The sequence below is a fragment of the Oryx dammah genome, unplaced genomic scaffold (assembly GCF_014754425.2).
Source record: "Oryx dammah isolate SB20612 unplaced genomic scaffold, SCBI_Odam_1.1 HiC_scaffold_20, whole genome shotgun sequence".
Taxonomy (NCBI): Eukaryota; Metazoa; Chordata; class Mammalia; order Artiodactyla; family Bovidae; genus Oryx; species Oryx dammah.
The window spans coordinates 38245804-38272576 of record NW_024070204.1 but is presented as its reverse complement, the minus strand read 5'-3'; the positions used below and the strand labels follow the sequence as shown (position 1 = coordinate 38272576).

Sequence of the window (26773 nt, the reverse complement as noted above, 5' to 3'; positions counted from 1 at the left end):
CTTCTTAGAGGAAAAAACACAATAGAGATTCTTTATTCAGAATAGTTGATTTTAGTAATAAGGATTTGGCTTTATCTTGGTTTTATCTAATCTGCCTCCCTTTCCCCAGTTCATTTCTTTTCTCTGTCCAGGTAACCAGATTGCTCCAGTGCTTACAGATATTCAAATATGTGCCCCAAATTCTGGAGTCTGCCTCTATAGGGAGGTTTTATTGGAGAAACAAGGGAAGGAGGTGGCATTAAAAAAAAAAATCAACATCTTAAACAGTCAGTTCCTAAAGAGAAGTGGGAAGACAGGGCTGACTGTGTGGCAACCACATCTCTTTCCCCAACATTTTTGCTTTCCCTGGCTGGAGTAGATCCCCTGGAGAAGGAAATGGCAACCCACTCCAGTATTAGTGCCTGGGCAATCTCAGAGACGGAGGAGTCTGACGAGCTACAGTCTATGTGGCAAGACTTTGGAATGGCATGTTGGTTAAGGAGAAGAACCTTCCAGAGATGGTGGCTCTTGGCATTGCTGCATCTGGTACAGGAAAGGGAACTCACAGACCACGTAATCAATAAGGGGGAGGACTTTAAACACGTGTATATATATATATCTAAAGCACTCATCAATGAGTGTCTCATGATGAACCACTCATCCACTGAGTGGTTCTAAGAATTTAAGGCAGCCATAGTGTTTAGAGCTTTCAGTGCAATTCTCATTCATTGGCTTATCCAGAGGACATATTATGTGTCAGGCACTTAGTGCTCAGAGTTAATAATGCAGAAATAATAGTGATAATAAAAGCTAGTATTTGTGAAATATTTTCTGTGATCCATGTCTAGTGGTTCTCATTTATTTTATTTTGCAACCTTATATGTAGATGGCATCATCGGTCCATTTACATATTAGTAGATACTGAGGTTTATAGAGATGGAAAGATATTATTTCATACAACAAATATTTGAGTATCCTTTATGTGCCAGTGCTGTGCCCTTTGCTAGAGATACAACAGTAAACAAGACAGATTAGATTCTAATTCTTATGGAATTTAAATTCTAGTTGTAGAGGGGGGAGATAGACAAAAGGCAAATAAGAAATTAAATAAAATGAAACTTGAAGCTAGTGATAAATACAAAGAAGAAAATAACATTTGATCATATGATGGAAGTTGACAGGCAGCAAGGGAGGGTGAGTTGAGTTAGATACTTTAGATACTAGAAGGTTCAATTTAGAAGACGATATTTAAATGAAGACTTGGATGAAAAGGTGCCAGTCACACAAACTGGGGACAGAGCAGAGGGAAGTGTGCTCACAAGGGCTCAAGTGGAATGAGCGTAGTATTTTTGATTAGTAGAGAAAAGTCCAGTGTTGCTGGAGTGCAACAAGCAAAGGGGATCTCATCTTGAGTGGCCTTAGAACCCCAAGTACATGTTACTTACAGCTTCTGGGAGTTCAATTTCGTTTGACTTCATGGAGCATCTTTAGGGAAGTGAATGGGAAAAGAACCAGCCTGTCTACAGTTGAAAACAGATTTTCTTACATTTCCTTTTATGTAAAGCACATCTCTCTTTTAGGTACAGATTGGGCCCTGAGAGTGGAAGCAGAGTAGAATATCAGGAAAAGTATGGTTTCCTGCTGGTTCTCTCCCACATTATTCACCAGCAGATGAATGTGTCCCAGGGTCCCTTTGGAATTCTTCTCTAGGCTCTACTACAGTAGCCAAGGCCAGCAAACTATGCCATTTTCTCCCTAATCTTTACCACAGTTCCTTCAGGAACACCACCGCCCATCTTTCTGGTTTAGTCATCCTTGATTCATTCTTCTCTCTGACTCATTGCATCTGGTAGAGTGGTCACTATGAATCTGAAATACAGACATTTGAAGGACAGCAGCTTGGTGTCCCCAAGGATAAAGGAAATGAGGCTTTCGTGTGTTCTGATCTGCTATTGCCTCATTCTTGTGGCCAGGGACGTGTGTCTGGCTTATTAATTAGGATGAGTAGATTGACTTCACGTGTAAGTGATCTCAGAAAACTTACCAAAATAAATATTTTATTATAAAGATTATTAATAAATGTTGTAAAATATTGAAAGTGTTAGTCACTGAGTCGTGTCTGACTCTGCAACTCCATGGACTGTAGCCCACCAGGCTCCTTTATCAATGGAATTCTCCAGGCAAGATTACTGGAGTGGGTTGACATGCCCGTCTCCAAGGAATCTTCCCAACCCAGGGATCAAACCCAGGTCTCCTGCACTGAGGCAGATTCTTTACCATCTAAGCCACCAGGGAAGCACCAACTTAATAAGTAAAAAGATCAATGCAGACTTTCACCTAAGTGACACAGCAAAGTATTCAACCAATAACCCACACACAGGTGCTTATGACATCTCCCCAAACTTGGAAATCACACAAGCAGACATGTGTGCATCAATGTGTATGTATTTATGCGTGTATGTGTGTGTGTGTGTGTGTGTGTGTAAAGAGATAAGAACTAGGAGTTCAGAGCATAGGAGACTGAGGAGAGAAGACAGTGTAATGGATATGTAATTGATGAGCAAGAGATGCTAATATTACATTAATTACTCACCATTCAGAAATGGCCCTTTAAACCACAACATTGATAATACCTAGGAGGTTATTGCAAATACAGACTTTAATGCCCCGTCCCAGATATTAACAAGTTCCTCAAGTGATCCATGTGGGCATTAATATTGGAAAATATAGCCTTGATGATTGGGGTATTGTTCTCACCCTTTTCTTTGATTATGAATGATCTCTAGAAGATGAAGTTCAGGTCAGGACTGAACTACTGTTTCATCAAAAGATATCACATATAGTTTTACAGTATTTATCACACTTTATAATAATGGTGATTTTCTTGCCTAATTCACCCTACTGTGATATGAATTCCAGAGAATGAACAACATGGGTTTGAACTGTTTGGGTCCACTTACATGTAAATTTTTTTCAATAGTAAATACTGTGGCATAGCATGATTTGTGATTGAGTTTGCAGATGGAGAACCGAGAGTGCAGATGAACCAAATATACAGAGTTCAGTTTAGTTCAGTTCAGTCGCTCAGTCGTATCCAACTTGTTGTGACCCCATGAACTGCAGCACGCCAGGCCTCCCTGTCCATCACCAACTCCCGGAGTCCATTCAAACCCATGTCCATCGAGTCAGTGATGCCATCCAACCATCTCATCCTCTGTCATCCCCTTCTCTTCCTGCCCTCGATCTTTCCCAGCATCAGGGTCTTTTCAAATGAGTCAGCTCTTTGCATGAGGTGGCCAAAGGATTGGAGTTTCAGCTTCAGCATCAGTCTTTCCAATGAACACCCAGAACCGATCTCCTTTAGGATGGACTGGTTGGATCTCCTTGCAGTCCAAGGGACTCTCAAGAGTCTTCTCCAACACCACAGTACAAAAGCATCAATTCTTCGGTGCTCAGCTTTCTTTATAGTCCAACTCTCACATCCATACATGACCACTGGAAAAACCATAGTCTTGACTAGATGGACCTTTGTTGACATAGACAGAGAAGCAACTGTAAATTATATGCAGATTTTCGACTGCATAGAGGGTCAGCATCCCTGGTCCCTGCCTTATTAAGGATCAGCATTCTGAAGGAGATCAGCCCTGGGATTTCTTTGGAAGGAATGATGCTAAAGCTAAATCTCCAGTACTTTGGCCACCTCATGCGAAGAGTTGACTCATTGGAAAAGACTCTGATGCTGGAAGGGATTGGGGGCAGGAGGAGAAGGGGACGACAGAGGATGAGATGGCTGGATGGCATCACTTACTTGATGGATGTGAGTCTGAGTGAACTCTGGGAGTTGGTGATGGACAGGGAGGCCTGGCGTGCTGCGATTCATGGGGTCACAAAGAGTCAGACATGACTGAGCAACTGAACTGAACTGTGTACTCTTTTATTTCCATATCTTTGACTCAATGTATGGCATGTAATATATACTCAATAAATAGCTACCAAATGCTCGATACTATAGAGCAGGACATGAGGAATACTTAGTAAAAGAAACCCGCTTTCCCTTCTTTTACTTGATAAGTGATGTTATTTTAATCTCCCAACTGACCACCTCTTCTCAGCCACACACAGAACTCCTTTCAGTGTGTCTTGCACACAACAGGCACTTGATTTATTAAACAAGTTGAATAAGAACTAGACAAATCTAGTCCCTACAAAACTCATGCCACACAGAACTTTCTGCAGTGGAGATGGAGATCAATGAATAAAAAGAACTTATATGCATGGTTTAATTTTAGCCTGAAAGATTTACTGATTATCCTGAGAAATGTCAGAACAATTGAAAGGAATTCTAAAGAAAAATCAAGAGATTGGTAGAAATCAGTGTCTAAGCCATATAGTCTGATAAGGGTTTCAAACAAACTGAAAAGCAATGCTTCATGTGTGATAGTTTCAGTTGCTCTAAGTATTCAGAACAACTTCAAAGTAGAATGGCACAATGAGAAGCTTGTGAGTGATGAGTTTTGCTGTGGGAAAATATGTGTGTGGGTGGACAGAGGCCATGCAGTGTTTGTTTTCTATTTCTGGAAATTAATCTGCTTGTACTGTTTTCACTAGAGCAGGCTTTCTCAACCTTGTCACTACAATAGTCTTCCTTGTTCAAGGTTTTGCTTTTTGAGGTTTCAGTTATCCAGGATTGACTCTGGTCCAAAATTATAAAATGGAAAATTCTAGAAATGAGCAATTCGCAAGTTTTAAGTTACTTGCTGTTCTGAGTAGTGTGATGAAATCTCATGCCAACCACTCTGTGCCACCTTGTAGTGAACCATCCCTTTGACTAGGATACCCCACCCATTGGTCACTTAGCCATTTTGGTTATTAGACTATCTCGGTATTGCAGTGCTTGTTTTCAAATAACTGGCTTTACTTAATAATGGCTTCAAAGTGTAAGGGTAATGATGCTGGCAATTCAGCTATTCTTTTGCTGTTTAATTTGTAAGTTAAACTTTCTCACATACAGGAAGAAACATAGTATATATGGGCTTCCCAAGTGGCACTTAGTGGTAAAGAACCTGCCTGCCAATGCAGGAGACATGAGACACGGTCGATTTCTGGATTGGGAAGGTCTCCTGGAGGAGGTCATGGCAACCTACTCCAGTAATCTTGCCTGGAGAATCCCATGGACAGAGAAGCCTGGCGGGCTAAGGTCCACAGGGTCACAAAGAGTTGGACGTGACTGAAGTGACTTAGTATGCGCACATGCACTATTTACAGTTCCAGGCATCCACTGGGTGTCTTAGGACCTATCCCCTGCAGATAAGGGGAGCTACTATATAGACATTTGGGGCTGGGTGATTCTTTGTGTGGGAGCTCTCCAGTGCATTGTAGGATAGTCAGCTACATCCCTGGCCCTCTACTGACTAGATGCCTGGAACACTGCCCCTTCACTTGTAACAGTACAAAACATTTGCAGGAGCTGTCAAATATCTTCTGGGTCAAAATAAACCCTGGTAGAGAACCACTTGTCTATGGTAACAGATGGGTCTATTGGTCTTTCTGATTACCTAACAATACTGCTGCTGTATTGATTTTCTTCTTAAATTTTTACATCTCTTGCATAGATTTTTGCTGGTCCCAAGACCTTCCCATTTAAGAAGCTGCCCTCCCTAGGGCTGTGTTGGCAGATGTAGAAGTTTTAGGATACTGTTGTCCTTGGCTTAGCAGCTCCTGTACACAGCAGGACCTCAGGGAAGGATTCCATTTGACTCTGCTGAGAAGTGTCCAAACAGATGCTGCAGTGGAGAGGGAGAATCCATGTCTGAGCTGATTTATGTGAAGATAGACAGTAATTTTGGAGAAGGCAATGGCACCCCACTCCAGTACTCTTGCCTGGAAACTTCCATGGATGGAGGAGCCTGGTAGGCTGCAGTCCATTGGGTCACTAAGAGTTGGACACGACTGAGCGACTTCACTTTCACTTTTCACTTTCATGCATTGGAGAAGGACATGGCAACCCACTCCAGTGTTCTTGCCTGGAGAATCCCAGGGATGGGGGAGCCTCGTGGGCTGCCGTCTATGGGGTCGCACCGAGTCGAATGTGACTGAAGGGACGCAGAAGCAGCAGCAGACTGTAATTTAGGACTTCTTTATTTCTTAGGGTCTCTTTAGTTTTTCAGACAGCCCTACTGATAGTCCTTAAAAGGAAATCCATATGACAAAGAGGCTTAATAGTTAAGAGGGCAGTTGGAGCAGCTCTTTTTCCTGCTCCTTGACGGGAATGCCTATGCTCTAAACTAGTCACTGCCGGCTCATCTATTGGTTTAAAGAAACAACCCAGCAAGTTTAAAGACATTGTGATGAATATTGAACTCCTCTACTGGGAGGCATTAATGTAATAGGGCTTCTCAAATTTAGCAACCGGGATCCTGGATCTAAAGACTTACATAAGGAAACCAACCTCCTTTACTTCAGCTTACTGTCTCTGAGATGCGCTGAGGAAGAAGGCTTTATACAATATTAAAGGCACAGCTTTACCCAAGGAGAAATATCACAGAATGATCATTTTGATTTTTCCTTTACAAAAGGATTAATCTCAGTGTTCTACAAGATATGTCAGGTTTAATTTAATATTAAAAATTGTATTTCCTATATGTTAATGTCAAGTGAAGCACAAATATTGAACTACCAGTATGTAGTTTTTAAATTATCTGTTCAATTTTAGAAGTGTTTTGGTTTGTGATACATATTGTGCATTTTCTCTGATGACACAAAATCTCTTGTATTGTCCTCAAAGCCCTGATCATTTGTTGGAGGTCTGAGGTAAGATTACATGTCAGGAATAAGGCACAATCCTTACTCTTCATTTTTGGTCTTTGCCGCTTAAAAATCCAAATAACCAATCACTTTAATCAATGGAGTAAACAAAAATTAATGAGATTAATTGTAGGGTGTCAAATAAAAATGGATTCTGTAGCTCAGTTGGTAAAGAATCTGCCTGCAATGCAGGAGACTGGGGTTTGATCCCTGGGTCAGGAAGATACCCTGGAGAAGGAAATGGCAGCCACTCCAGTATTCTTGTCTGGGAAATCCCATGAACAGAAGGAGTCTTGTGGGCTTCAGTCCATGGAATCACAGAAGAGTTGGACATGACTTAGCAACTAAATAATATCAACAAGGCCAGACTCCACACCAAGAGCTGTGTTTGGGGATTTAGTACAAGGTAACAGGGAATGGAGCTGGCTGATTAGTACTATGGAGTCAGTGATACTGAAGGAATAATAACAGGCAGACAGACTCAGCATGCAACCAGGTTCTACTTACCAGTGTAACATTTAGTGGTGAAATTTTAGTATTCCAATGATGGGAGGGGGTCATAAGAGCAAATAATTCCCTTAGAAGACTTAAATACGAGATAATTTGTCAAGGTAAAATTCCTGTTAATGAAACTGAGGCAGAAAGCAAGAGGAATTTGTTCAGACATGCCACTCTATTGGCTGGAATCAATTCTCTATCTTTTTTTCTAAGGTTAAATCCATTCTAGAGACTGAGGCAGAGTAAGCCTATAGAAGAGGTTTGGATGGTAGTAGCTAGGATGTTTATTAGGGATATTAGGGATATGTCAGGAACATTACCTGAAAGCTGTATCAGTGGTCCCAACAGGAAACCAGGCCATTAGCAATGGAATGGAATGGAGATGAAGAGGCTACATCTGAAAGAGAATTTGGAGGTCAATATGATGAGACTGGAAGACTGATGAACATGAGGTTTGAGGGGTGAGTTAGAACTCAAGATGAATCCAAGATAAGATGGAAGTAATATGAAATGAGTATGGTAGGTACAATGATAAAGGAGCTGGTTTGAAAGGGAGGATACGATAGTTCATCTAAAACATTTTAAGGGCCCCATGGAGTAATAAAATTTAGTTACCTGATAGGCAGACTGGAAATCTGTAATGCAGGTCAGATTAGATTGTATCAATTTATTATGTATCTATTATAAGGCATGAGGACAAAGAGAAGAATGAGATCACCCAAGGAATAATCAGGGAGCAAGGTGAAATCTTGACTAGAACTTTGGATAATGCTCTGATTTAGGAACTGGAAGGGCAGCAAGAGGCAGCAAAGGAGGCTGGGATGGGACAATAACAAGAAAGTAGGAAAACTAGGAAAGAGTCATGTCTAAAAAGCCAAAGGGGGAAAATATTTTAAGAAGGAAGAAGGAAGAACAGCAGCATCAAACATTCCAGAAAGGCTGAGCAGGATTCACTCATTCATTTATTTGACAACAGTAATGAAATGCCTCTAAGTTCTGTGCTAGGATTTAGGAATGAGGCCACAGAAGTCTGATGAGTATTTTTAGTTATCATTGAGGCTGTTTCACAGAGGTTTTATATGAGTTACAATCATTATAGTCTGATTACAGCAGTTAAAGATGGAACCAGAGTTAAGGAGAGAGAGTCAAGCTGTGTAGCCTAACTTTCTGAGAAATCTAAGAGGAAATGGTAAAGAAGACAGGGGTCAATAATGGCCTAATCCCACGTGAACTCATTTTGACGCACTGACTTGAATCAAATGTTTATTAATAAAGCTGGATATAGTAGTGAGCACAGGAGATGATAGTTTTTTTTTGCTTTTGAGGAAGCTTACAATCTAGATGTACTTTATTTTCTTGAGCTTCAAAATTACTCAGATGGTGACTGCAGCCATGAAATTAAAAGACACTTGCTCCTTGGAAGAAAAGCTATGACAAACCTAGATGGCATCTTAAAAAGCAGAGACATAACTTTGCTGACAAAGGTCCGTATGGTCAAATTTATGGTTTTTCCAGAAGTCTTTTACGGATGTGAGAGTTGGACCATATAGAAGGGTGAGCACCAAAGAATTGATGGTTTTGAAGTGTGGTGTTGGAAAAGACTCTTGAGAGTCCCTTGGACTGCAAGATCAAACCACTCAATCCTAAAGGAAATTGACCCTGAACATTCACTGGAAGGACTAATGCTGAAGCTGAAGCGCCAACATTTTGGCCACCTGATGTGAAAAGATAGCTTATTAGAAAAGACCCTGATGCTGGGAAAGATTGAAGGCAGGAGGAGAAGGGGATGGCAGAGGACGAGATGGTTGGATGGCATCACCGACTCAATGGACATGAATTTCAGCAAGCTCTGGGAAATGGTGAAGGACAAGGAAGGCTGGCATGCTGCAGACCGTGGAATCACAAAGAGTTGGACATGCCTGAGAGACTGAGCATCAATGAACAACAATCTAGATGGAAATTAATGTGTATGTTTGTGAGGGGATTGCAGGTGGAGAGTAAGATATAAAGATTGAATAAAAATTCAATGAACATAATGAACATTAGTTATAATATCAAATAATGATTATTAGTTGATGTAAAGGACCTATAGACTAACAAACTGTGAATTCAGGGGGAGGGAAGATTACCACAAGTGCCCAAAGGTTTTGCCACAGAGAAAGAAATACAAGTAAGTTGCAAAAGAAGACTGCTGCTGCTGCTAACTCGCTTCAGTCATGTCCGACTCTGTGCGACCCCATAGACAGCAGTCCACCAGGCTCCTCCGTCCCTGGGATTCTCCAGGCAAGAATACTGGAGTGGGTTGCCATACCCTTCTCCAATGCACGCATGCATAATAAGTCGCTTCAGTCATGTCCGACTCTATGCGACCCCCTGGACAGCAGCCCACCAGGCTCCTCCTCCCACTAGAGTGGGTTGCCATTTTCTTCTCCCAAAAGAAGACTAGGAGAAAGACTTTCATGAAGGGAAGACAAGAGGGTAAGTTTAACTCCAAAACTGTCTCTTCCCATAGAAAGTGGAGATGCTGCCATCCGCCTATCTTCTACTCTAGAAAAGTGCATTCACTCAGTCGTGTCCGACTCTTTGTGATCCCATGGACTGTAGTCTACCAGGCTCCTCCGTCCATGGGATTTTCCAGGCAAGAATACTGGAGTGGGGTGCCATTTCCTTCTCTAGGAGGTCTTCCTGACCCAGGGATTAGAACCTGGGCCTCCCACATTGTAGGCTGATGCTTTACCATCTGAGCCACCAGGGAAGTCCACCAAAAGGGGCCTCAAAAAATAAATCTACTCTTCCTTACTCACTCAGCAGTCTCGTTTTAACTCACAGATTGCTGGTATATATGCTTCGGTATTCCTGTGGTGTTGGCCTTATCATCACAAATGGTACCAAGATATCAAATATGCAGGAAACCTGTTCACAGAAAGCAGGAGTCTTAAAAACCTTAGTCCTGTGCTAAATAAAACAGGCACAGAACAAACAAGGAAAGAGAAATACAGAGTGTCATGCATAAGCTTTTGCAAGCAAGTTCAGTGCCCTGCAGAGGCCAGGAGGGGAGCAGTTCTTGTACTGATGGAGTCAGAGCCTGAATTCTAAGGTCAGGATATAGATATTAAAACTGCACACTCATGGGCACATCAAACCTTAGCCATGTGGGCCTTTTTGTTCTGAAAGTTCACAGGTGAGATTGACTTGATACATTTTCTTTGATGTTTATTAAACCATAATTTTGTAGAATTTGAAATGGAATGATGGCTAAACTGAGAAACCAATCAGAAGTTCGGCTCAAAGAACTTTAATAGAAAATACTGGAAAGATACTGTAAAAGAGGTAATACTTGTTAGATCAATTTTCTTAACATGGCAGATTGTAAATATTTAGGTGCTGTTCATTAAAATTTCAAGTTAATATATTAGACAGTTGGGTCTGTAGATGTCAAATCCTCTCATTAACCCCAAAAAGTTGTTATAGTCTGCATTAGTTAGCTATTGCTATGTAACAAAGTATATGAAAATTTAATCACTTAAAACACAGTCTTTGTGGGTCAGGAATCTAGGCAAATATTCACCATATCCTAAGATCTCTCAAAGGCAGCAGTCAAGATTCCACTGGGGTAGGATGTACTTCCAAGCTTATTCATCGCCTGTTTCCAAGAAACAAAAGAAAGTAACTTCTTTCATTCCATTCACTTATTCAGAGCTAGAGCAAAGTTTCTTGATTGAGCAGGGTTCATAATGGGAGTGGCCAGCTCTTGTCTGACTATAGAGGACAAATCGAACCCAAAATTGAGAGGGTAAGTTCAGAATCATAGGTTCAACATTAAATATCATGTCCAAGGTATGAGTTGGAACTGTAGATGAGAAAAGAATAAGAGGACAGGAGGATAGGTATACTGAGCCAGTGTAGAAGCAAAATATTAGACCAGATAAGGCAGACAGGTTGTAGATTTCAGGGCTTCCCCATTGGCCCAGCAGGTAAGGAATCTGACTGCAATGCAGGAGACGTGGATTCCACGGATTTAGGCATGAACAAAGAAATAGTGCTTAGCACTGTTTTGCTCATAGGCAGGTTCCTGGTTTTAAAGACAAAGGGCTGGGCCAGAGGTTTTCTCTGTTATTGAAAGTCATAAAGTAATATTGCTATATTTTTGTTTTATGTTCAAATAAATAGAAAACAGTCTAGAGGAAATGTTGAAATTTGTGAGGAACTACTACTCCAAATGAAATTAAAAGCCCTGAAAATATTATTTCTTAACCAACATTAGATTATGTATTTTCTCCCAAAATGCACAAGTAATGTTTTGTATTGATTGATAATTTAATTCTCCTCCCTCTTCAAACAGTATTTGCATCTGGTGATTTTTTTCTCTATGTCAGAGTCATCTAACTTAGAACAAACACTGGTGGGGGTGCCGATGGTTTCTTCTTCTGTTTGCTGTTTTTAATTTTTATTTTTACATTACCTTATTTTGATCTTAATAATAATTCCCAGGTAGCTCAGTGGTAAAGAAGCCACCTGCCAAAGGGGACTTAGGAGACGTGGGTTTGATCCTTCAACCCCTGAAGGAGGAAATGGCAACCTACTGCAGTATCCTTGCCAGGCTAATCCCGTGGACAGAGGAGCCTGGCAGACTGAAGTCCATGGGGTCACAAAGAGCGGGACACGACTGAGCAACTGAGCACACGTACACACAACAAATTAATATTTTTATTAACACGTTGCAAACAACAGCTCATTTCTGAAAGAACAAATCTAGTCATATTTAATTCCCTTTTTGTTTGATTCCAATTATGTCTTCTACCAGATTACAGAAGTAATCAATTTCTTTCATCCGCCTTTTCTTCACATGCCTGCAAATCAATTATTAATTTTTTTATTTTATAAATTAACCCTTATTTTGAGGGCTTATTAATTTATTTGTACCTATTCCAATCTTAGATCATTTCATTATAACTCTTCTTAAGCTTACTTTTTCTTATTTAAACAAATTCTTGCTGTATATTAACCATAGTACAATTTAGTTTCTTCATTTATATTAGCCATTGACTGAACAACAACTAATAAGTCAACATGCAGTAATTTAAATCTCTATTAAAATTTGTCAATGCCAGCTCCAAACAGACAGTTTTCTTTATTCAGAAAGTGTTGACATTTTCTTCTCATACCATCTACTAAAGATAAATAGATCAGATAGTTTCAGATGAAATTAAATGTGGCATTTCTATATTTTTTGGTTACCATTCATTGTTTGAAAAATTCCATTAATTCTGAGTTTTCTGTTCCAAATCTTAAAGGTAATGATTTTCAGGATATCAAAGTATTTTTCAAAATATTTTCTCTAACAACCTATCATGGCATCTGAAATTCATACTCTTGTGATTCCTGTGGGTTGTTTAATGCTAGACAAAGATATATGTAGATGCCTGTAGATACATATTGACATATATATGGAATATAAACAAAGACAAATATTGCATCACTGATAAAATATGCTTTAAATAGCTTAGTAAAGGCCCTGAGGTGATGATAATAAATTTAGAAATATGTGTGTGTGTGCGTGTGTGTATGTGTGTGCATGTGCACATATTGGGTTGGAAGAGTGGAAAATCTAGAAAAAGCTGTACCTCAATGCATGTAGATTGAGAGTGAGCAACAATGTGTGAGAAAGCCTGAGTAACAGATGGGGAATAATAATATCTGCCTTTTTTAATGTATGTAAAGTCCAGTATATATTAATTTTACCTATTTAATAAGTCATGTCCAAGAATTAAAGGAGGCTTTAAAAATAAAATTGAAATAATTTTTCTTTTTTTGGTTCCAATAATATTTTAAATGACAATCTGTACTTACAGATAAATCATACGCGTGTTCATTGCTACATTTATGGAGCTTTAATATTTGCAACTGCTAAAAATAAATAATTAAATCGGTTCACCCTAGGAAGAAATTCTACTAAATTTGGAAGTAACTCTAAAGAGAGCTTTCACTTTTTTGAGAGGAAATATCTGTGAAGAAAAGAGTCTATTAGCTTATTATTAAATACTATTAATTGTGTTAACCTGCAACAAAAAGTAATTGTTCATTCAATATGTAAAGTGTACTTGACTTCATATACATTCACAGTTGCCCAAATTCAGGGTCAAGAATAATGTTAAAATACCAGTATTGTACTTTTCTCTTACCTTATTTCTCTCTTCCTCTATTCCTATAACCTCCTGTGCTTTCCAAAGTATAGGTGGTAATACTGATCGTCTACTTATGAAACAGGCTTCTTTATTCATTGAAATAAGCCCACTATGCTTAAAATTAACCCAAAATAGAAGGAAAGGAAAAGATTTAGGTAAAGCATTTGGGAAGTGATGAGTCCCTATAAATCTACTCTATGTCACTTATGCCACCTACATGGAGAACCAGTTCTTGGACTTCTCTGGTGGCCCAGTGTTTAAGACTGCTGTCCAATGCAGGGAGTGTGGATTTGATCCCTAGTTGAGGGAGCTAAGATCCCACGTGCCTCATGGCTACAAAAACCAAAGGTATAAAACAGAAACAGTATTGTAACAAAATAAATAAAGACTTTAAAATGGTCTGCAGCAAAAATATTTTTTAAAAAGAGAAAACCTGTGCTAATTAGTAGAGGAAATTCTTGGTTTACAGAAGTAGAAGATGATCTTTTGAATTTTAAAATATTGATTAAATGGGATTTTAAAAATTATTATTGTACAAACCATTTGGTCTGTTGGACTCCTCTATGTACTATTATTGTTGAGTCACTAAGTCATGTCTGACTCTTTGCAACCCCTCTTTGCTGGACTGCAGCATGGCAGGCTGCCCCATCCTTCAGTCAGTTCAGGTTAGTTGCATAGTCGTGTCCATTTCTTTGTGACTTCATGGACAGCAACACGCCAGGCTTCCCTGTCCATCACCAACTCCTGGAGCTTGCTCAAACTCAAGTCCATAGAGTCAGTGATGCCATCCAACCATCTCATCCTCTGCCATCCCCTTCTCCTCCTGCCTTCAATATTTCCAAACATCAGGGTCTTTTCCAATGAGTCAGTTCTTCACAGCAGGTAGCCAAAGTATTGGAGTTTCAGCTTCAGCATCAGTCCTTCCAATGAATATTCAGGACTGATTTCCTTTAGGGTGGACTGGTTGGATATTCTTGCTGTTCAAGGGACTCTCAAGAGTCTCCTCCAACACCACAGTTCAAAAGCATCAGTTCTTCGGGGCTCACCTCTCATTTATAGTCCAACTCTCACATCCATACATGACTACTGGAAAAACCATAGCTTTGACTAGACTGACTTTTGTTGGCAAAGTAATGTCCCTGCTTTTTAATATGCTATCTAGGTTGGTCATAGCTTTTCTTCCAAAGAGAAAGTGTCTTTTAATTTCATGGCTGCAGTCACCACCTGCAGTGATTTTGGAGCCCAAAAAGTCTGTTACTGTTTCCACTGTTTCCCCATCTATTTCCCATGAAGTGATGGGACCAGATACCATGATCTTAGTTTTCTGAATGTTGAGTTTTAAGCCAACTCTTTCACTCTTTCACTTTCATCAAGAGGCTCTTTAGTTCTTCTTCACTCTCTGCCATAAGGGTGGTGTCATCTGCATATCTGAGGTTACTGGTATTTCTCCCAGCAATCTTGATTCCAACTTGTGCTTCATCCAGCCCAGCGTTTCTCATGATGTACTCTGCATACAAGTTAAATAAGCAGAGTGACAATATGCAGCCTTGATGTACTCCTTTCACAATTTGGAACCAGTCCATTGTTCCATGTCTAGTTCTAACTGTTACTTCTTCATCTGTATACAGATTTCTCAGGAGGCAGGTCAGGTGGTCTAGTATTCCCATCTCTTGAAGAATTCTCCAGTTTATTGTGATCCACATAGTCAAAGGCTTGGCGTAGTCAATAAAGCAGAAGTAGATGTTTTTCTGGAACTCTTATTTTTTTGATGATCCAGCGGATGTTGGCAATTTGATCTCTGGTTCCTCTGCCTTTTCTGAGATCAGCTTGAACATCTGGAAGTTCCCAGTTCACATGCTGTTGAAGCCTGGCTTGGAGAATTTTGAGCATTACTTTGCTGGCATGTGAGATGAGTGCAATTGTGTGGTAGTTTGAGGATTCTTTGGCATTGCTTTTCTTTGGGATCGGAATAAAAACAGACCTTTTACAGTCCTGTGACTACTTCTGAGTTTTCCAAATTTGCTGGCATATTAAGTGCAGCACTTTCACAGCATCATCTTTCAGGATTTGAAATAGCTCAACTGGAATGCCATCACCTCCACTAGCTTTGTTTATAGTGATGCTTCCTAAGGCCCACTTGTCTTCGCATTCCAGGATATCTAAGTGAATGATCACACCATTGTGGTTATCTGGGTCATTAAGATCTTTTTTGTATAGTTTTTCTGTGTATTATTGCCATCTCTTCTTAATATCTGCTGGTTTTGTTTGCTCAAATTCATGTCCATTGAGTCAGTGATGCCATCCAACCATCTCATACTAGGTTACAAAAAAAAAAAAAAAGACCCTTCTAAGACACTTGGATGTACTAGGTAAATGTTCCTTAGTGTTTCCTTTGGCTCATTTGAGGCAGAAATATGGACTCGGCAGGAGGGAAAGAAGTTGGGTAGGACAAAGGACTGAAATGTGACCAGGTTGTGCCTTCTTATTCTTCTAGGATCTCACGACTCCTTCAGCTTCTACATTGATGAAGCCTCTCCAGTGGGGCCTGAACAGCCAGAAACTGTCCAGAATTTTGTCTCTGTGTTTGGAACTGTGGCCAAAAAGCTGATGCGAAAATGGCTAGCCACTCAAACCATGAACTTTACCGGTCAGCTAGGAGCTGGGATCCGTTACTTTGACCTTCGAATTTCCACCAAGCCCAGAGACCCCGACAATGAACTCTACTTTGCTCATGGTTTGTTCAGTGCCAAAGTCAATGAAGGTCTTGAGGAGATCAATGCATTCCTCACAGATCACCATAAGGAGGTAGTATTCTTGGACTTCAACCACTTTTATGGGATGCAGAAATATCACCATGAAAAACTGGTCCAAATGCTGAAAGACATCTATGGAAATAAAATGTGCCCAGCGATCTTTGCCCAGGAAGTGAGTCTGAAGTACCTGTGGGAGAAGGACTACCAAGTTCTGGTCTTCTACCACAGTCCAGTGGCTCTGGAAGTGCCCTTTCTCTGGCCTGGGCAGATGATGCCAGCACCCTGGGCCAACACCACAGACCCAGAAAAATTGATCCAGTTTCTTCAGGCATCCATCACCGAGAGAAGGAAGAAGGGATCGTTTTTCATATCTCAGGTGGTGCTGACTCCCAAAGCAAGCACCGTGGTCAAAGGGGTGGCCAGTGGTCTCAGAGAAACTATCACAGAAAGGTAAGTGTCCTTATGTTCTCAGGGGAAATGTTTAAGCAGTTTAATCCAACATCAAAGAGCTGTTAAGTGATGGAGCTGATTCACACCCATGCATGTTAGTTTCCCAAGGCTGTCACAACAAAGTGCTACAAACTGGGTGGCTTAAAATGGAAGAAATTTACCACCCCTCAGTTCCAGAGGCTAAAAGTCTGAAAGCAAGGTGTCAGCAGGCGGCTCCTTCTGAGGGCTCCGTGTGAGAATCTTTCCCATGCCACCCCCCTAACTCCTGGTGAGAGCTGGCCTCCCTGGTGGTCCTTAGCTCACAGATGCATCGCTCCCATCTCTGCCTCCATCTTTATATGGTCTTCTCCCCTGTTTCTCTGTCATCTCTTCTTATAAGGACACTAGTCATATTTGACTAGGGCCTGCCCTGGTGACTTCATCTTAACTTAATTACATCTGTAAATGTCCTATTTTCAAATAAGTTTACACTTAACAGATGCTAGGAATCAGGACTTCAGTACATCATTTTGTGGGCTTTCCTGGTAGCTCAGCAGTAAAGAATCCACCTGCAGTGCAGGAGATGCAGGTTGGATCCCTGGGTTTGGAAGATCCCCTGGAGAAGGAAATGGCAACCCATTCCAGTATTCTTGCCTAGGAAATCCCAGGCACAGAGGAGGCAGAAGCTGGTGGGCTACAGTCCATGGGGTTGCAAAGAGTCGGACACAATTTAGCAACTAAACAACAACAATAACACCATGTCATTTGTAGGACACAGATCAACCCACAGGAACATGGATTTTTGATTTTGCTTTTGCTGGACCACATGGCTGGCTGGGTTTTAGTTACCCAACCAGAGATTGAACCTGGACCCCTTGCAGTGGAAGTGTAGAAACCTAACCACTGGCTCATCCAGGGAATTCCCACATTATGCATTTTGACTCCATATCTAGTTATCTTTTCATAGCACTCCTTTCCATATGTGCTTAGCATTATATAGATAACAAAGCTCTTTATTGTTTTCAGAGTATTTTCACGTACCTGATTTCATTTGACCTACATGATAATCCTGGAAAGTAGATACTATATTACAGATAAAAATTAAACTTCAGAGACATGAAATGTTTTGCTTAAAGCCACTTGGACAATGAATAGTGAACCAAAGACTCAAACCCCATTTTTCCCAAGTTGTGTTGTATGTCTTTACACTTTATCCAAAGCAACAATCAATCTCCAGAGAGTAGGCGTTCCACTGGTCAAGCCCAGACACACCTGTAGGGCCGTGGTCATCTGTGAGCCACAGTTAGCAGTCACTAAAGACGTCTGTAACTCAGTCCCCAATACAACATGTATCATTGTACATATTGCTTATTCTTTTGAGTTAAAGTATTAAACAAGGCAAACATTCAAAAGCAAACATGGTTCCTATCACAGCTTTTAACTTTAATTGGTATTTTGAATTATGGTAAGGAGACAGAGAATGAATGTTTTGCTCAAGGTCTTGTAGGGAAAGACAAGAAAATGAAAAGGCTGAGAAGTGGAAATGCTATGGATGGCCTTTAGAGGTGAAAATGCTAGATGGTGGGAAATGGCAGGTGAAATTAGTAATGGGGCAGGAACAGATTTGTATGAAGACTTTTAGGCAGGCTACAGGGAATGTCATCCTATGAGCCATGGGGAGCTAGAAAATGATATTTAACAGTGGGGTAACTTGACTAGGTGTGCGTTTGCAGTGGATGATAGGTGAAGCATGGGAGGGTGAAGGGAATGGAGAGACTAAGCAGTTAAGAAGTGTGTGGAATTGTTTTAGCAATCATATGGAAGCTCAAGTGAGGAAGTAAGAAAATGGAGAAGGCGACAGTATGCCACAGCAAAAGTTAGAATAACTATTTAGCTATGTGGTGTGAATGAGAGAAAAGAGAAGTAGAATGAGTGATGGATGCATTCACAGAGGCAAAAAACAAAGATACAGGGACTTGGTAAAAACATGAGGAAGATCCAATCAGGATTATGTTAAATCTGTTTGCTCAGTCCCTCGGTTGTGTCCAACTCTTCGGGATCCCATGGATTGTAGCCCACCCATGGGCTCCTTGTCTGTGGAATTTTTCAGGTAAAAATGCTGGAATGGGTTGCCATTTCTTCTTCCAGGGGATCTTCGCAACTTAGGGAATGAACCCACGTCTCTTGTATCTCCTACATTGGCAGGCGGACTTTTTACCATTGTGCCACCTAGGAAGCCCCATGCTAATTTAAAATACTAGAAAGACATCCAAGTAGAGGTGGCCAGTTGATCATTAGGAATATAGGTTAACGTTTTTGGGAAATATATTTTTTGGCAATGACAGGCACGGGACCTTGGAGAGGAAAAATTCCTCCATACATAATTATAACTTCCTTCTGTTACTCAGATATTTGCTAGGATCTCCTTGTTCCTTCGACACAAATAAGATTCCCAATCCTTCACTGTACACTGTATGCAAGTGTAAAGCCTTCCCTAAGATTTCTGCTGGTGTCTAGATTTCTTCCATTCTTACAGAATGAGCCCTTGCTCTACTGGATTTATGTCATTTTATGAATTGATTGTCCAAGGTGGCCTGTCCATGTTTCACCCTCTGTAACCTGAGACGTGAAACTTGCTTCTTGCTTAATTTCTATATAGTGGTTTATTCAGACTTTACTAAGGACCCGAGCAGACAAGGGAGGTTTTATAATCACAATGTAGATGATTTAAAGTTGAACTTCAGATTCATTTGGAATTGCGAATCTCCTGACATGGAATATCTTTTGATGACATCTGTACCACTGTTCACCCTAGACTCAAGTCCTCTGAAGAATCTTCCCCTTATCCTTTTCTCACCTGTTTTCTCCCCTTCCCCCCAGATTGCAGGGGAGACACTACACTCGCCTCTAGATTACTACACCAAACTATCCACCTCTCTCCCTGGCCCTCAGCCTACGTTCAGTTAGTCATCAGTGTGTTCATCAGAACAAGAAGACTGTTTCTTTAATAGAATCACCTTCTATAAAAATTAATTGTTCTCATAAATAACAACTTACCACTTATCTTACCTATTTAAAAATGAGGGCATTATATACACAGACGAATGTGTTGTTTTCAAACTTAGAGCCCCATAGAGCCCCAAGATTTTAAGAAATCCCCACTAGAGGTGGGTAAGGGGCAGGAGAGGGTGACTGACTTTAATTTTCTTCATTCTTGCTGCAACTTCAATTAAGAAAAAAAAAAAATCTTTACTTCCAGCATTTACATATTGGGCCTGAAAGGAATCTTCCCTTCCTGCGTTAGCTTCTGCTGTTTTAATCTGTGCTTAGGAAAATACTTTTCCATACAATTTGCCTACTTTACATTTGGCCAGGAACCACACCCTGATTCCATACTTGTGTAGGGAATAGTCTTTGGGAAGCCGAGAAAGAAAATCTACTCAAGGAACAAATGACTTTCATTTTTCTCTCTTATGGACTTTCATGCAGTGTAGGATTTTACAAGTTACAAATTGAACTGCTTTCTGGTTACATATGCTCTAGTACAGCATTAACAAAATAGGATTTATAGAATAAAGATTAGAAAAGTTAAGAGAGTATTGAAAATATTAATGTATATCTACACAACTCTCCCCAAAGAATCACAGTGCATATTAGCATATAAAAGGCACTAGCCAGTATTTTAATGAATAATCCTATTTAAATTTAACTAATACAATTTTTTCCAAGCACTTAATTTTTTCCAGATAACACTTATTAACACCCCATGGAATTAATTTGGACAGAATGTCCTCAGCCATCTGTTCTGATTCAGAACTTCTCATTTGCCTCTGGCTTATATATCTGGAATAGTAGGGCTGTTTCAGTAAAAAGGGAGCTTCCCCGGGTAGTGCTAGTGGTAAAGAATCCACCTGCAGGTAGATGTAAGAGAGGTGGGTTCCATCCCTGGGTTAGAAAGATACCCTGGAGGAGGGCATGGCAACCCACCCCAGTACTCTTGCCTGGAGAATCCCATCAACAGAGGAGCCTTGGAGGGCTACAGTCCATAGTATTGCAAAGAGTCAGACCTGACTGAAGCAACTTAGCATGCAACATGCACATCAGTAAAAAGGGGGCTTCCCTGTAGGCTCAGTGATCCCTGGGTCGGGAAGACCCCTGGAGAAGGAAATGACAACCTACTCCAGTATTCTTGCCTGGAAAATCACACAGACAGTAGCCTGGTGGGCTACAGTCCACAGGGTCACAAGAGTCAGCACAACTTAGTGTTTAAACAACAACAACAGCAAATCAGTGAAAAGAGGGAGTGGAAAAAGAATTTAAAAAGTAGAAATGACTCTATAAGTAAAGTCAAACTTTTGTCTCTAGAATTATGCATATGACTTGCAAATGATTTGTGAATATGTCTGAACCTGACCATAACACTTGTGCTATAAGCATGCTCAGTGGAGTTTGTCTCAGTACTCAAAGACCTTCTTTTAAACCAATTGCAAAGCCTGTGTTTGCCTATGGTGTTAATGTGATATCCAGAGGGTTAGTTTGGTTTGGACATATTTCAGCTTTCTGGGTATCCCTGGTGGCTCAGACAGTAAAGAATCTGCCTGCAGTGCAGGAGACCTGGGTTCGATCTCTGGTTGGGAAGATCCCCTGGAGAAGGGAATAGCTACCTACTCCAGTATTCTTGCCTGGAGAATTCCATGGACAGAGGAGGCTGGTAGGCTACAGTCTATGGGTTCACAAACAGTCTGACATGACTGAGCAACTGACACTTTCATTTTCTATAGGGAAATATCACTGTCGGTCCTCGGATGATGCCTTGCAAAGGTGACTTACTCCTGAAACAGTGAAAGAACACTTGACTCTCCAAAAACATGTTTCCTTTCTCTTCTCACTAAGTGATGAAGCCCATAAAAAAGACTTTTTCTGCACTTTTCTTTTGCTATTGTGCCAAAGCTGCTCATTCAGAAAGTCCTTTGCCACTAAAGAGGAAGTCTCTAGGCAATGTTAAGACTTCTCTGGACCTTGGTGTATTTTCATTTGTAAGATTTGGAGTTAGAATTCAGTTATCTCCAAGATCTTTCTGAGTTCTAAGATCCTACATTTCTGCACCTGACAGGTTTCTCTATAATTTTTCATTATGTCTAATATTTGGGTTAACAAAACTCTGAGCACATGAATTTAGAAAACAGTGTTTTAAGATGTGGGTGGCTTTCAGGGAAACTAAATCCAGCTTGGATTTAGGTACCGTAACTTTCAATCTGGCCACCAGTTCCAAATACTGCAGATGCGTTCTCTACATTTTAGTAATGCCAAAAGACACAGATTTTAATTTCTTAAAGACCTATTTTTAATTTACTTTTCAAACACCAGCTTTTGCACCTCACCCCCACGGAATTCACACCTTCTTAAAAAGAAGGTGCATAACTTGAGTCAAGTCCTTCTCTAATTTGTGGAAGTTTATTAAATCATAGGTTTTTTAGTTAAAAAAATTCATTAGACCACCTGTCAGAATATTTAAGGAGCAGTGCATTTTTGAAAGTAAATTGATGCTGGATTAATTTAGACAGTGTTTATACAAGTCAACAATTTAGATGATGATAATGAAGGTAACAGTAATATTAATGACGATTTATTAAGTACTGTTTATGCTGGCTCAGTCAAGGCTATGGTTTTTCCAGTAGTCATGTATGGATGTGAGAGTTGGACTGTGAAGAAGGCTGAGCGCCAAAGAATTGATGCTTTTGAACTGTGGTGTTGGAGAAGACTCCTGAGAGTCCCTTGGACTGCAAGGAGATCCAACCAGTCCATTCTGAAGGAGATCAGCCCTGGGTGTTCTTTGGAAGGAATAATGCTAAAGCTGAAACTCCAGTACTTTGGCCACCTCATGCGAAGAGTTGACTCATTGGAAAAGACTCTGATGGGAGGGATTGGGGGCAGGAGGAGAAGGGGACGACCGAGGATGAGATGGCTAGATGGCATCAATGACTCGATGGATGTGAGTTTGAGTGAACTCCAGGAGTTGGTGATGGACAGGGAGGCCTGGCGTGCTGCGATTCATGGGGTTGCAAAGAGTCGGACACAACTGTGAGACTGAACTGAACTGAGCTGATGGTGGCTCAGTGGTAATGAGTCTGCCTGCCAGTGCAGGAGATGCAGGTTCGATCCCTAGGTCCGGAAGATGCACTGGAAAAAAGGAAGGAAATGGCAACCGGAGCCAGTATTCTTGCCTCGGAAATCCCATGGACAGAGGAGCCTAGAGGGCTACAGTCCATGGGGTCACAAGAGTCAGACACAACTCAGTGACTAAACACGCACACACAGACACACACCTGTTTAATACTAACTGCCCTGCCCATTTTTTCTCATGATCACAGTCATTGCCTTGAAGGTAAGGCAGAAGGATGTGGATAGGTTTTAATAAGCTCCACTTTCAGCCAGCTGAGGAAAGGAAGGCAACTACATTTGTTGAGCCCTCTTTCTGTGCCAGGCACTGTGCTAAGTGTTTTACACAAATTGTATCCATTTAATCTTCCCTGCAGCCTTAGGAAGTAGGCATCACATCCATTAGAGATGGAAAACGCAGCCTGAGAAATGTCTAGCACTTTGCTCAAAGTCCCATATTACTTTAGCAAAGGCAGGATTATTTTTTGGGTCTGACTCCAAGTCGCATGTTTACTTCTATAAATTAAGTGAGATTCACATTTCTTAGTAGTGAGTGCATATAGTACGTCATTTGTCATCTTGGAGGGCAGAGTCAGATCTGAGGTGTTGGGAAGGTAAAGTATACTGAAAGTGGAGTGGGCAAGGCTATGAAAGAGCAGATATTAAGTGTAGGCTTTGCCTCAAGATAGCATGGTGATGGGGCTCCCCCAGGGATGCACTGCTGTTGAATAATAAAGAGGAAGGGAACTTTGAGGTGACCTGGCTCTATCCTCCTTGCTTTGTGCCTATTGCTCATTTGACTGTTTTCCATTTAGTAAGGAAACTGAGGCTGGAGGAATGCTAAAATGTAGCCCAAGGTCACAGAGCTGTTGGCAAAAATGGAATCATAATCCAGGTCTCCCAGCTTGCAGACAGAGTTCCACCCTCTACACCTCAGGGAGGAATGCGGACAGAAAATGGACAGGAAGACCAGGATGGGTCAGTGACCATCAGGCTGCAGGAAACAACATGGAAGAGTGAACCAGCTCTCAGCCTGCACTGTTCCCAACATACCATAGTGCTCTGGGGCCTTGAATGGAGGGGTCAGAGGCTGGGCCTGGGATGCTGACCTTCAAGGGGCCCTCTCTCTTTCTGCTACAAAAGCACAATGGACTTTTTTTCCATTCAGCAGAGAAACCCCAGCTCACAACAGCTCCCCAGAGAACACTCCTGCTGCTTGATTTACCCCGTCAGTACCTGGACTCAGCGTGTATGGGCTGGTCTCTGAGAAGTCATTCCCTTGTAGCACCACTCAACATAGCAGTTCTGGGGAGCAAAGAAACACCTCACTGAGGGAATGGGAATCAGAATGGTTCAAAAGCTGCTACAGCTGACATCAATCTTTATGAAGAACAGCTTTCTGGCTCCACCTCCAGACCACGTGGCCAAGTATGCCAGAACATTAGTTGTTGTTCAGTCACTCAGTTGTGTCTGACTCTTTGTGACCCCATGGACTGCAGCATTCTAGGACTCCCTGTCCATCACCAACTCCCGGAGTTTACTCAAACTCATGTCCATTGAGTCAGTGATGCCATCCAGCCATTTCATCCTCTGTTGTTCCCTTCTCCTCCTGCCTTCAATCTTTCCCAGCATCAGTCTTTCCTAAAAAGTCGGCTCTTCGCATCAGGTGGCCCAAGTATTGGAGCTTCAGCTTCAGCCTTAGTCCTTGCAATGAATATTCAGGGTTGATTTCCTTTAGAATTGACTGGCTGGATCTCCTTGCAGTCCAAGGAACTCTCAAGAGTCTTCTTCAGCACCACAGTTCAAAAGCATCAATTCTTCGATGCTCAGAGCATTCATAGAGCAGATCTATTATCAGTCTATTCTGTAAAAGGGAAAGCTGTCTTCTCAGGCTACATATGCCTAAGGAGAAAGAATATCAAGGACATTATGTAAAATCAGTATTAGAATAATCATTGTTTACAAGATGCTGGTATCATGTTTCATTTTTCAACATAGATTTATTAGAGGCTTCATTTATTCAACAGATGATATTCCCAATTTGCAATTTAGAAAACTAAAGGTCAAAAAGGCTAAATAATTTGTTCAGATGGTAGTGTGAGCTAGTACTGGGATCAAATCAGAATCTGGTCTTTTGAAAAAACTTTAATTCGCAAAGATAGACTTGTGTTCATAGCAGCACTGTTTATAAAACCAAGGCAGGGAAACAGTCCAAGTGCCTATCAAAAGATAATTGGTTTAAGAAAGGTAAGGGGTGTGTGTGTGTGTGGCCATGAGATTTTCTAGGCAGGACACTGGAGTGAGTTGCCATTTCCTTTTCTGGGGATCTTCCCAACCCAGGGATCGAACCCAGGTCTCCTACATTGCAGGCAGATTCTTTACCATCTGAGCCATCACAGAAGCCCCCAAAGCAACAAGTATTTACTGTGAAGCACAGGGAACTGTATTCAATATATTATAATAACCTATAATGGAAAATAATCTGAAAAATATATATATTTTGCTGTATACCTGAAACGAACACAATAGTTTAAATCAATTATACTCCAGTTTAAAAAAAGAATCTTGATCTTTTGAACCACTAGAAGAAGGAATCTGGCTTGTAAATCAGAAGGAAGCTCCAGAAAGCAAATTTTCTTCTAGCCCAGGGCTTGGCAAACTGAGCAGTGCTATGCCACCTCTGAGGTTATGATTCATGAGTCTGGTGCTCAAAGAGTCTCATTTCTAACACATGAGGCTCACTTTGAGTAACACTGCTCTTGTCTGCAGACAAGGTGTGCCTCAACTGTCCCCACCCACAGAGGCACTTGATTTTAAGCAATCTAAAAAGAGAGTCAACTCCAAGATTTATCTATCAGTTCCTCCCCACCCCAGGTTCAGGTATTTCTTCCTTAAATCTAAGCTATGACTCCTCTAAGTTCAAATTTTCTTGTCCTATCACTAAGGTAGAGCTGCCCATCATCAATTTCCAAATAATTGTTGTAGTTGTTGTTCAGTCACTAAGTCATATCAGACTCCTTGCACCCCATGGACTGCAGCACATCAGGCTCCTCTGTCTTCCACCATCTCCTGGGGTTTGCTCAGATTCATGTACATTTAGTCAGTGATGCTATCTAACCATCTCATCTTCTGTCACTCCCTTCTCCTTTTGCCTTCAATCTTTCCCAGCATCAGAGTCTTTTCCAAAGAGTCAGCACTTTGCATCAGGTGGCCAAAGTACTGGAACTTCAGCTTCAGCATCAGTCCTTCCAGTGAATATTAAGGGTTGATTTCCTTTAGGATTGACTGGTTCAATATCCCTGCAGTCCAATGAATTCTCAAGAGTCTTCTCTAGACCCACAATTTCAAAGCATTGATTCTTTGGCACTCAGCTTCCATCATGATCCAGATAATGGTTCTCTGCTATTCTCGCCCTTCTCTCCCACGTCATGGATGATTGTGCTTCAAAAACATAGGCAAAGGCTCCTGGGAGGGATTCTTTGTTCCACTGGGCTCTAAAGCACACCTCATGGAAGAAGCCTTAGTAACTTCCAGACTCAATGTCTTTCACCAAAACCAATTAACATTTCAGCACCAATTAACATCTTAACATCACAGCTCTTTGCAACCCAATAGCCTCCCCAGCCCTGATTTCAAACAGTAAAAAAAAAAAAAAAAGTTTCTGTAACAGCTTCCATCCATGAGGCTCTGTGACAGAAGAGTGATTTTAGCCCAGGTCATGCTGGGGTATAGAAGGAGGGAGGGCTGTCTATAAGCTTTTGCTCTCCTTCATTCTGCTGATGCTGTAAGATTAAAGTACAGCAAATGTAGATAGGTACCTTTCATTATCTGTAGCAGGAGAGCCAAAGACTAGAGAGAATTGCCAAGCTACTGAGAAGTCATATACCCATTCAGTGCCTGCTGAGTATGTGCGTGTGTGTTTGTGTGTGTCTGTGTGTGTGTGGAGAGAGTGCCAGCTGAGTGTGT

General features: G+C 41.0%; 1 protein-coding gene across 1 annotated transcript in view; it reads left to right on the top strand.

Moving 5' to 3' along the window:
* The window catches only part of PLCXD3 (phosphatidylinositol specific phospholipase C X domain containing 3), a 205426-nt gene that overhangs the window by 115115 nt on the left and 63538 nt on the right, over positions 1–26773 (top strand). Inside the window, exon 2 of the mRNA XM_040262423.1 lies at positions 15961–16669. Within this exon, the coding sequence (XP_040118357.1) occupies positions 15961–16669 (709 nt within the window). The remainder of the gene's footprint in view (positions 1–15960; positions 16670–26773) is intronic.